Source organism: Neltuma alba, unplaced genomic scaffold (assembly GCF_004799145.2).
Source record: "Neltuma alba isolate B1F8T4 unplaced genomic scaffold, ASM479914v2 tig00007304_pilon, whole genome shotgun sequence".
Lineage (NCBI taxonomy): Eukaryota > Viridiplantae > Streptophyta > Magnoliopsida > Fabales > Fabaceae > Neltuma > Neltuma alba.
In genome coordinates this window covers 23,555-36,324 of record NW_021634744.1, presented here as the reverse complement: position 1 = coordinate 36,324, position 12,770 = coordinate 23,555, and the positions used below count along the sequence as shown (strand labels likewise).

Here is a 12,770-nt window from a genome sequence, read left to right as displayed (position 1 = left end):
TATACTCTTAATTCTTAATGCAAGATCTATTTAACTAATTTGATTAGATTAAGAAAGTTAGGTAAATTAGTTAATTATAAGAAATATGACATGTTTTTTCTAAAATACCATGATTATCTTTATTAATATTTTCCTTCTCATTTTTACTTAACTATAGTTGATGGAATATTCATAGGAATGATTTAGGAAAATTTGATAAGTATGATATTAGATCTTATATTAAGATCAAAATTAATTCAATAATTAAGTCCTATATTAAAGACGAAGGGGTACTAGGCTTTAATTGAAAGGTATTAATGAGTAATTCCAAAATTTTCAAATAAAAGCAGTAAAATATCTCAACATGTATATATAAATCTTCATGGTTTATTTTTTAAAATAATATGTTGCAAGTTTACATTGCGGTTTTTGCTAAGGGTACGTTTTTTAAAAACAAAAACAAAAACGTCTTGTGTGTATCGTGATTTTAAAGAATTAATGCTAATTGTACAAAATAGCTTGGTTCGACTCGACTAACACTCCCGATGTGGTATTAGAGCCTTGGTTGTGAGGGAGGGTGAAGAACGGTGGGATGATAAGTCCCACATTGCTCGGGTTTAATAATTCCCAAGAAGTAAGTGCAGAACATACTCAAAAAACTCATGATTCACCCTCCCCCACAACCAAGACTTTGATACCACATCGGGCCCTTGGGTCCAACCCAAAAGCTAGGTCATGAGTAGGAAGTACTTAAAAAATATTTAAACCCTATGAACGTCAGAACCTCAAGTGATGTGGGACTTATCATCAACTTCTAGTTAATTATATCATTATGATAAACCTAAGAACCAAAGTTTTGATAAATAAGTAACTGGACGGCCAAAAAGAAAGATAAGCAAGTAACTGATTTGCTTTTGATGTGCTAATATTGCATACTAATTAATTGGCATGCTATTGTCTGGTTTAAAATAAAAAATCACATATAACATTTATATTTTTATTGTTAAATTATTTAATCGAAATATGATAACCGAATGGTTTACAATAAGTCAATAATATTTTTAACAATTTATGTAATTATTTAGTTAAACTATAAATTCTTCTTTTTTTTCTAAATAAAAGAGTTAACATGTCCTTCAATCATATTCATATTAACTAGACCCACCTTCATTAGCCATAAAATAATCGTTTTATTTTTGAAGAACTATATACATAGTGATTATATTTTGAGGAAAGACTTGTTGGTAAAAATCAATTTAGAAATAAAAGAGATTTCCTATTAAATTAATTATCACAATAATTTCAATCATCAATATAGTTATTTAAAATAAAATTTAAAATTATTATCATATTCAAGCACAAAAGTTCTAACACATTATTATAATATTTATAAGTTGTGAATAATATAGTTTATTTTTTAGAATTTATAAAATATATAATTGTACATGACCCCCCTAATTTATTCAAAAATTAAAGTCATTGATGCTAGCGGCCTAATATCTTCTTACTCCTCCTCCTTGGGGGGGGGGGGGGACATAAATAAATAGAAGAATGTTGAGTGGAGGTGGGGTTTTAAAGTTCAACAATGCAATTATTTATAGCATATTGATGAAGCACTTTTTTAAGGAATTAAAGGTGAAGCAACCCCTTAAAATAAATATATAAATAAAAAATGACAAGTGAAAGAAAGAAAAAGAAGAAATACAACTATAATGTTCACCTACCAACAATACAAATCAAACATGCATATAAGCAGGTGGGGTACAATAAGATCCATTGCATTTGAACCAACTCTTCTATATGTATTTTATTTATTCTTTTTTTATAAAAAAATATAGAAACATATCTTTAAATGATTTGGTGAGGTTAATTAATAATAGTACTATATATAGTTAATAACCATAAATATGTTGTGGGAATTAACTAACATATGGTAGATTGCTTGTGACAGCCTGATTTCTAAGGCTTCGTTCTAAGTTTCTATATATTGTGTTTGTGCCTTTACAGTAACTTTGAAACATTTCCCAGTTTTAGACATTGATTTTGCTACTTGTTACTTGTCAAATAGCATATTCTCATAACATTTATACATGAACAACTACAATAGTTATGAATAGTATAAATTCTATATTTGGCATTTGGCAAGACAATTTCTCAAAATTTATAAAATACATATGACCTACAATAATTATTTATACAAATTGCAGGTTTGTTTTTTTAACTCAGTTTCATGTTTCTGTCCATTACAATTAATTAACCTTTTTGCGCATTACAAAAATAAGTTATAGAGTCTATTCTATACCTCGCAAATAAGGCAAAGTATTATAACTTTTTTATTTTGCATTAATATTAATACTGAAATAAAATTCTACCTTCCATCATAAATACACCAGCTGAACAAGGGGTTTAATTTATTTTTAAATATAAGATCTCAATTTATTTTATCTTTCAAATTTATAATTTTTCTCAAAATATGCCTACTGATTACATATAATAAGATAATTTTTATCAAGAGTAGTTACAATGCGTATGGTTAAAAATGCTATTTTAGAAAAATTAATACACTTTGTTATGAATAATTAATTTAACTAATTTTTTTTAATATTCATAAATTAATTATTTAACTTTTATAATATCAAGATTGAACGAATGGAGTAATATTTATCATATTTTATGAAATATAATATTAAATCAAAAAAATCGAAGCCACACAAGAGTATAAATAAGAATTTTTTTATCATGACTAATTTATCAATGTATCATATAAATAAAATTATTTTTTTATATTGTTTTTAAAACCAAAGCACGGTAATATTCATCAAGACTTAAGCTTATTTTATATGAATTGAATGACTAGTTCTTATATTTAAATTGTTCCCAATATACTCTAAAATTCATCAATGCTTTTAATCAAAGTGGCATCTTTTTTTTAAATATATCATAATAAAAAATTTGATTACTGCTTTTTAAACTTTACGGGACAAAGACTTTTTTTAATTGAATATCATGAAACAATATTTTTAAAAGAAAAAAAAAAGGTAGAAGACGGAAAGAGGACGTAGTGGGGAGGTTAACGTAGGAGATCAATGAAGCAATGATGAGGTGTTTACCGTTTACCTGCGTCAACGGCAACGACAGAACGCCGTTTTGTCCCCTAACGACCGCATAGAGGGACGTGGACGAATCCTTACCGTTAAGATAGCCTACGGTGTCTGCGCACGCCTTCCCACTGTTAGATTACACCATCATTACCCTCAGATACGCGCGTGGCTAAAGTCATGCTACAATATAATGGAGCCGAGCCATCATCATTTTTCACTTTCTCTAATTTATTTATTTTTAACTTTCTACTTTTCTTTTCTTTTTTTCCCTTTATTCTCTTAATTCTTAGAAATACATTTCTATATTTACAACTTATTCATCATAAATTTTCTGTTTCACGTTAAATGATAATAATATAGTAACAATTTTTAGTTGTCACTTTGACTAAAAGCATTTATATATTTATTTTTATAAATTATTATGTCATCATCTCGTAATATATAAAACGAGAATTTTTTTTAAACTAGTAAATAACATTTTTCTTTTTTTTTTTAAAAAAAGTAGAATCCTGTGCGATAAAACCCACAAGTCAAGTGGCTGAATCATGCCTCTCCTATTTATACCTTTTTGTCTCTGAATTATTAACTATTATTTCCACTATAAAATGGGTCTTATATATAGGATCGAACAAGTAATATTTATGTTAAATATCCAAAATTTATTTTGATAAATAAATTGATTTTTTAAATTAGAGAAAAAGATCCTAATAACTAAGTTACAAGTAAAATTGAACTCACAATCTCCTATTTATCAAAAACATCGCTGTCATCAGATTACAAAGACAAGAGCTAAATTTGAATTTTTAACGTCCAAAACAATTCTAAATAGTGAACGTTAGTAAGATTGAAATTTACACAACAAGCACACATCTATATATATATATAATATAATAATTTATTAAAAAAACAAAATATTATTTATGAACTATAAATAGCAAGACTCACATGTAAAGCACTAATCTAATTACTCATCCAATCTTTAATATAAGACCCATTTAACTACTTTGATTAGATTAAGGAAGTTAGGTAAGTTAGTTAATTATAAAAAATATGACATATTTTCCTAAAACACCATAATCATCTTTCTTAATACCCCCTCTCCTTCTTTTACTTGATTATGGTTGAGGGAGTATCTATAGGAGTAATTTAGAGAAAATTGATAAATATGAGAAATGGATCTTATATTTATGACAAAAAAACTCAAGAATTGGGTCTTATATTAAAGATTGGAGGAGTATTTCATATGAATTTCACTGATATTTTTGAAAAAAAAGCTGTGACAAAGGGAGATTTTAGGATATGGAAGAGGAAGCAAGAAAGAAGGGATTCAATGAATGAGAAGGGATTGTTCAATCCCTTTCACGTATATATTATATATAATATATATAACCCCAAAGTGGATTCCATTTCTATATTCTCATGCAAGGGTCATTGTCTAACGTACGCCGTGTGGTCCGGCGCATTTTAGGCGGCCGGTATTAAAGTATCGAACATGTAGTAGTATATTGTTAAAGTGGAAACACTGCGTAAAAGGTTGCCGGGGAATACTCTGCCTGCTGTCGGTGCTCCCTGTCCCGTATTCCTTTCATCTATCGAATACTTTCTTTACATTTATATAAAAATCTATTCTTTTTTTTCTTGATATTATGAGTATCATATATTTTCGACTTTTCATTATTTATATAATCTTTGTATTCATTATTTATATAATCTTTGTATTATATATGCCTTTCATTCTTAAATCGTGGGCTTGTCCCTAACTAACACTAAAGAAAATGAGAAAAAAAGCTTCTTCTTCTTTTTAATACCAACCTGAATTAATTATGATCATATCTTAAATTGTTCTACATGTATTATGTGTGGGGGAAAATTGCTTTTTTCTTTTTTTCTTTCTTTTTTTGGTTGAAAAGGGAAAAGTTAAGTTAACCATAGAAAGGCCCAGGAAGGTTCTTTTCTGCATCAACAAAAACCACAGTTTGAGGCTTCGGACACACACACCCGCCATAGCCTCTTCTTTGTGACTTGTTTTCTGTACTTTCGTTCTTCCAGCTTACACCTATAAGCAGACACTCCTGTTTGCTTCATCATATTTCTCATATCACTTCACTTCATTTCTTGGTGTCATTTTGATGTCTAAACCATTAGAACATGATTACATAGGCTTAGCAGCATCAGAGAATCCGTCCATGGAGAAACACTCTGAGAAAATATCTTCTCCTTCTTCTGCTGCTTCGTCTACTCTTTCTTCTGAGAAGGAAAATAGCTCTTCTCTTAATTTCAAAGAGACAGAGCTCAGGCTTGGGCCTCCTGGTAGTGACTCTCCTCCTCCTCCTCTTGAGAGGAAATCAGGAACTGGGATTTCTCTTTTCGGGAAGGATTTGCAGAGTAATCATAATAATACTGATAGTAATGCTAACAATGCGTTCTGTTCTTCTTCCCCTTTGAAGAACAACGTGGCTGGAGCTAAGAGGGGTTTTTCTGACACCATTGATGGGATTGAGTCTTCTGGGAAATGGAGTTTTCCTGTAAGTGACAAAATTGGGTCTGAAGCTGATTTGGGAAAAGGAGCTTCTTTGTTCTCTCCCAGAGGAGGGAATGCTGTGAAGCCTCCTCCCGTTGCTGCAGAAGCTTCTGCAAATTCTGAACAAAAAAACATTAAAGATGGTGGAAAAGCTCAAGAGAAGAAGAAACCTCAGGTTACTGTTGCTGCTTCAAATGAACATGGAAGTGCTCCTCCTGCTGCTAAGTAAGTTGCCCTCCTTTTCTGTGTTCTTTTCCATGTCATCATCATTTGGTCTTGGTTCCCGGGAAGAAGGTGAAAGGCTGTTATATTAGCTGATGAAAATATGATGATTGATCGTTATGAAGTTTTCTAAATTTTAAGTGTTAAGTGTTCCTTCATGTCATTTTTTTTTATTTTCTGTATTTTCTAAAACAAAAACAAGGGATTTCATGTCTCTCTTGCATGAAGTTCCTTAATGGTTGTCCTGCATAAAGGAGCAAGGTTGAGATTGGTTACCAAATGAATTCAAGCCCCCCCCCCTTTAAAAATGAATCAAAGCAAACCCCATGGATGTTATTTTGTGTGTATTCCCTTTCCCTTTGATTTCTAGTTTCTTTTCTTGTTCATTTTGGGATATTATGATATACAGATCTTTCTGGGTTTTTTTGTTTTGTTTTTGGGTTTATCCAGTCATCATAGATGTTCTTACTATCCTCTTCTAAAAATTAAGCCTTCCACGGAAGTTTAAACTAAGAGGCATCAAATTCAAATCTTCCTCTCTGTAGAACTGAATATTATTACCATTTTTTTTAACGGAACATCAACGATGTTCGCTTGTGCACATAATAATAATAATCGATAGGATAAATACTGAAATATGAGGCTTTTGCAACAGGGCACAGGTTGTGGGATGGCCACCAATTCGATCTTTTCGAAAGAACAGCATGGCCTCTACTTCAACAAAGAACAATGATGAAGGTGAGGGTAAAGCAGGATATGGCTGTCTCTATGTGAAGGTCAGCATGGATGGTGCCCCTTATCTCAGAAAGGTTGATCTCAAAACCTTCAGCAACTATGTGGAACTTTCTTCAGCTCTTGAGAAGATGTTCAGCTGCTTTACCATTGGTACTCTCTCTCCCTCTCTCTATATATATACACGCACATCTAGCAAAATGAAACTGGCTGAACCTTTTGCAGTTAACACTATAATGTTATTTATCTTCTTCAAATTGGGTCTGCAATCTATTTTAATACATTATTCCTTTCATTATTACCTTGACTTTTAACAGGCCAACATGAATATTCAAAAAGTTCTATTACTTCTTCAAGGTTATTCTGGGATTGAAATTCTGAATCCATTAAGCTGATATGGGGAAGATGAAGTAAAACAAAAAGAAAATGTTATTACTGTTGTGAAATATCTTAGAAGGGTTTCTCCCTTCCTTTTTGCTAGCTTATAAGTGACAGGAGGAATTGATAAAGTAAAGCTTTTGTTAGCAAGATCTCAACTTGAAATGTTGAATTTTGATGATTTTCTGTTCCTCAAATTTAGGTCAGTGCAGCTCTGGAGGACTTGCTGTGAAAGAAGGCCTAAGTGAGAGCTCTTTGAGGGATCTTCTTCATGGTTCTGAGTATGTTCTTACTTATGAAGATAAAGATGGAGATTGGATGCTTGTTGGTGATGTTCCCTGGGAGTAAGTCCTCTTATCCATTCAATCAAAGTCCTTATAGGTGGAAAATCATTGTCTGTTCATCTATCAAATAAATTTTGATTTGTGGTTCAAGAACTAGCTCTTGATTCTTCAACTTCAAGCACAACCCATCTAATTTAAACTCTGATTTGATTTGTGACCATTTTTGTCTGTAATAAGATTTCTAGTCTGAATTTGCTAATTTGTTGCCACAGGATGTTCACTGACTCGTGTAGGAGATTAAGGATCATGAAAGGTTCTGAGGCAACGGGGCTCGGTATGCCTAATAACTCTGGAATATGCTCAAATAACTTACTATATTTGGAAAGGAAGATTGGTTAAAATGAGATGAATTTGTGTTTGTTGCAGCTCCAAGGGTGGTGGAAAAATCCAGGGGCCAAAACTAGCTTGGCTGCAAAAGAAACCAGTTAAACCAGAAGAGGGAGGGACAACCATTGAAGCATTTGAAAAGATTAAAGATTTTATCACATCATATGTATGTAATCTCAGTGTTTCATTTTTGTTTTTCATGCATTGATAGACTGACAAGTTTTCTGTCTGTAGAATTTAACTGGAGAAATCCAGACCATATATTTACATATATACACTACATACACACATGGTTTTGCTGCTGTATCTTTGGATTTCTGTTGCCGTATACAAGATTTTCCTGTTGTGTCTTTACCCTCTCGTTATCATTTCCTAATTTTCTATACATAAAACATGCAAATTTTATTAATCGAGTTGTCGAATTATAGATAATTATATCTCAATCTTGCAGTCATCAGGAAAAAAAGAATTTTAATCCTGCGCATAGTTATATTCTTGAGATATCAAAAAGCTGATTGTGAATAATATATAAAGGTTTGAGTATCAAGTATTAACTGAATAAATTTCAATACATAATTTAAGAACTATGAAAATTTGCTGGGTAAATGTGGTGTTTGGAAGGATAATGTGGTTAGAAATTTTCAAGGAAAAAATGTTAATGGCCAGAAATGGTCGGAAAATGGGAAGAGGAATGTGAGTATAATGATGATGGTCAGAGATCTTATGATGTCTGTTAAGGAGGCCTTTGACTATAATCTCACGTTCATCCAAGTCACCTCATGCATGGTCTTTTTTTTAAAAAAATTCAATCCACTTATAGATTAGATGAATTTGGGTCATTTAAAATGTGAAATATATTACCTCTGGTCTTTAATATAAAAGCTATTTTGAAATCTCAATCCACTTTATCTTTCATATTTATCTATTATTTTCAAGGTAGTTTTTGTTGTAGTTATATATGTTAAATGTTTTATCAAATTGTAGTTCCAGCTAATATATATGATCAGTAAGAGTGTTTTAGAGAAGATAACATCTATTTATTACAAGTAAATAATTTAACAAACTGTTTTAATCTATTTAAATTAGTCAACTAGCTCTTATATTAATTTAACAAACTGTTTTAATCTATTTAAATTAGTCAACTAGCTCTTATATTAATTTAACAAACTGTTTTAATCTATTTAAATTAGTCAACTAGCTCTTATATTAAGGACTGGATGTAATATAAAGATATTTGCAAAATGAGAATAAAATAAGGAGAATGACGGTTACTTCTCAACCTTTGGCAATCCCTCACTGTGATATTCAGGACTTAACAACTAAAGAGAAGTTAGTAATTACATTTGTATATGGTGAGACATCGGAGGCCAAGAGACTGAACCTTTGGCAATCCCTCAAAGTAATAGCGGATCACACTAATAAGGCTTGGCTTGTAATAGGAGATTTCAATACATTACTACAACCACAAGATAAGATAGGGGGACGTCCTCCTACATACCAAGCCTTGCAAAATTTCACGAATTGTATAACTGACTGCAATTTAATGGAAATTCCTGTTATAGGAGAACATTTTACTTGGGAAAGGAAGGGGGTTAAGGAGCGTCTTGACTGGGCATTTGGTAATGTTGAATGGGAACTGACGTTTCCTCAAAGCAAAGTGACGCATGGGTTAAAGTTCAAATCAGATCATCGAATCCTTGTGGTGAACACTGGTACAATCAATCAAGATAATAGGCATATGGAACGTCCATTCAAATATCAACCGGCTTGGGTTCTGGAAGAAGGCTTCTCTGATATTGTCACTAAATCATGGGACAATGCGGATTGGAGTGAAGGGGCAGCCTCGTTTAAACAGGAAGCAAGTCACTGGAATGCAACAGTAGTCAAAAGTATCCTAAGAAGAAAAGATAAAATTTTGAGGAGACTGGAAGGAATTGATAAGGTAAGGAGAAACAGGGTGTCAACTGGACTGTTCAAGTTAGAAAAAAAGCTATGGCAGGAATATCTGAAGCTTTCTACACAAGAAGAGCTCCTTTGGTTTCAGAAAGCAAGATGTAAATGGCTTCAGTGGGGAGACAGGAACACGCGATTTTTTCATGCTTCAGCAGTCATACAAAGAAGAAGACAGCAAGTGGGGGCATTAAAAGATGATACTGGAAATTGGATAACGGATCAACAACAGTTAAAAGACATGGCAGAACATTTCTTTAGAAACCTATATACAAGGGACGCGGATAGTGACAGGATTTCAGAATGGTGTGCAGATTTCCCAGCCTTGAACCAGCAGGATGTTCTGTTCATACACAGGGAACTAAGTGACGTGGAGATAAAAAATGTAGCCTTTATGATGGGAGCCTTTAAAGCCCCGGGACCGGATGGTCTACAACCACACTTCTTCCAGTCACAGTGGAATATAATTGGACAAAAAGTTTGTGGATTTATACAGGAAGCCTGGAATAACCCTCAGAAGGTTAAAGAAGTTAATCAGACACACATTGTACTTATACCGAAAGTGGAGAAACCTGAGACACTGAAGGATTTCCGTCCCATTTCGTTGTGTAATGTAATTTTCAAAATTATCACGAAGATTATTGCTAATCGTTTGAAAGGTGTCATGAACCATCTTGTAAGTCAGGAACAAAGTAGCTTTATTACAGGGCGACAAAGTTTTGATAATGTGATCATAGCTCAGGAGGCATCCACACGATGAGAACGATGAAGAAAAAGAAGGGATGGGTGGCAATCAAGGTAGATATGGAGAAGGCATATGACCGGCTAGATTGGGGATTTTTAGAATCTACCTTAAAAAGTATCGGTTTGAAGGAAGAGATGATTGACCGGATTATGGCTTGCACTACCTCTGCATCCATGCAGGTCCTGTGGAACGGGAAAAATTCAAATAGCTTTCAACCATCTAGAGGGCTTAGGCAAGGAGATCCGCTTAGCCCTTATCTCTTTGTCTTATGCATGGAACGATTGGGTCAGAAGATTAAAAAAATGGTATATGAAGGAAGCTGGAGAGGTATTAAATTCAAACAGTCGGGACCTCTTATCTCACATCTTTTTTTTTGCAGACGACCTAATCTTGTTTGGGGAAGCTACTTCGGAGCAAATGGAGACTATAAGAGGGGTGATGACACAATTCTGTAAGGTCTCGGGACACCGAATTAATCTGACCAAATCTAAGGCTTTCTTTTCCAGGAATGTGGGGTTGCAAAGAGCTCAAGAATTTTGCCAACAACTGGGAATTAGGAGAACAGTAGATCTCGGGAAATATCTGGGGGTACCACTTCTTCATAAGAGGATGACGAGAATGGTTTTTTTGCCGTTAATACAAAAAACACAACAAAGATTGGCAGGATGGAAAAGCAGACTGCTCAATATGGCCGGTCGAACTGTGTTGATACAATCAGTGATGGCAGCTATTCCTAGTCATCTAATGCAAACAATGCTAATCCCCAAAGGCGTTTTAAAGGAACTAGAGAAGAGCAGTAGAAAATTTTTGTGGAACCAACAGGCATCAGGCAGGAAAATGCACTTGATCTCATGGGAAACAATAAAACAAGACAAGGAGCATGGTGGATTGGGTATCAAGGATCTTGTTAAACAAAACATTGCTTTTATCATGAAGCTATGTTGGGGTATACTCACCAAACCAGAAGCTCTATGGGTGCAGTGCTTAAGAGCTAAATATGATTGTGGAAACGATATATACCCGTTGATCAGTAAGAAGAGTAATTCCTCGGTAATATGGAGAAGCATTACGGCGGTATGGGAGAAGTTTCATCAGGGAATCGGAAGACGGGTAAACGATGGGAAATCAACAAATGTGTGGTGGGACTTATGGCTACCGATAAAAGAACCATTGATCCATTATGTGGATAATAATATTCACCAAATCAACCCTAGAGCCACAGTAAGCTCTTTTGTGTCAAGCATTGGACAGTGGGATGTACAGAAATGGAGAAGATTCCTACCTTCTTGGATTATTGAGTTTATTCAACAAATCAAACCCCCAGGGGGAGAAGAAGAAGATAGATTTGTCTGGAGGGAAAGTAATGATGGAAGATTTACAGTAAAAGCAGCTTATACAATGATGCAGAGGGAACAAATCAACAATTGTTGGTGGAAAAAGATATGGAAGACTCCAGTGCCGGAAAAAGTTAAGTTTTTCTTTTGGCTGGTCCTTCATGAAAGACTCCCCACAAACTCCCTCAGATCACACAGAGGGGTTGGAGTAAGTGAAGAATGCCCGTTTGGATGCCAAAGAGCAGAGACGGTGTTACATATACTCAGGGATTGTGAGATGGCTAGAAATGTGTGGGTTAATGTAATTAAGACAGAGTTTCTCTTTAAATTCCTGTCTTCTGGTTTATAGGATTGGTTGCGTTTTAATTTCAAACAGGAACTGGCAAACAAGGAGTTTAGTAGGTGGCCATGGAGTCGAGTCTTCTGCTACATATGCTGGCTACTATGGAAAAACAGATGTAGTGGAGCCATGAATGGAAATAGAATTCAGCCGACAAGCATCCGTCAGGCTTGTTTACATCATATGATTAGAGCCGGGAAAACGGGTCAAGCCTGTCGGGCCGGCCCTTTTAGGCCCTGAAATTATGAGGGTCGGGTTTGATATTTTTCTCTTAAAATGAAACATAAGCCCTGGAGGGCCGAGGGCTTAAAAAGGCCGGCCCTGGAGGGCCACGGGCCGGCCCTTTTAAGCCCTTTTATATTTTTTTTATTTTTTAAATTTTTTTATATAATATTAATGTTATTAATTTTTTACATTGTTAATAATATTTCAAATATTTAGTTATTATTATCATTTTAAAAGTAAATTTAGTTTTAGATAATAATTTATCCAATTAAATTTTTAAAAAATGGGTTAATTTGGACTTTAATAATGATTTGATTTATATTATATGCGTTGATATTTTTAAACTATATATATATTTGATAATAGAATATTTTTATACTTATATAACTTGTGATTCTATAATTTGAATTAGAAATTCATGAGTTTCAATAGCAATGTTTCTCACATTAAAGTAAAATAATAGTTAGATTGCAAAATTTAAAAATAAAATTCTTATAAAGAAGAAAAACTTGATATTTTTGTTATGAAAGAAAAGTATAATTATGAAAAAAGTAATTAATTATAGTGATGAT

The 12,770-nt window shown here is 33.2% G+C and overlaps 1 protein-coding gene across 1 annotated transcript; it reads left to right on the top strand.

The window, feature by feature from the left end:
- Positions 1-5,046: 5,046 nt before the first annotated feature.
- Positions 5,047-7,958, top strand: LOC114752274 (auxin-responsive protein IAA27). Its single transcript, XM_028941006.1, has 5 exons — positions 5,047-5,826; positions 6,479-6,708; positions 7,136-7,277; positions 7,490-7,551; positions 7,644-7,958. The coding sequence occupies exons 1-5, from the start codon at positions 5,210-5,212 to the stop codon at positions 7,679-7,681; spliced, it is 1,089 nt and encodes a 362-aa protein (XP_028796839.1). The 5' UTR covers positions 5,047-5,209; the 3' UTR covers positions 7,682-7,958.
- The last annotated feature ends 4,812 nt before the right edge of the window (positions 7,959-12,770 follow it).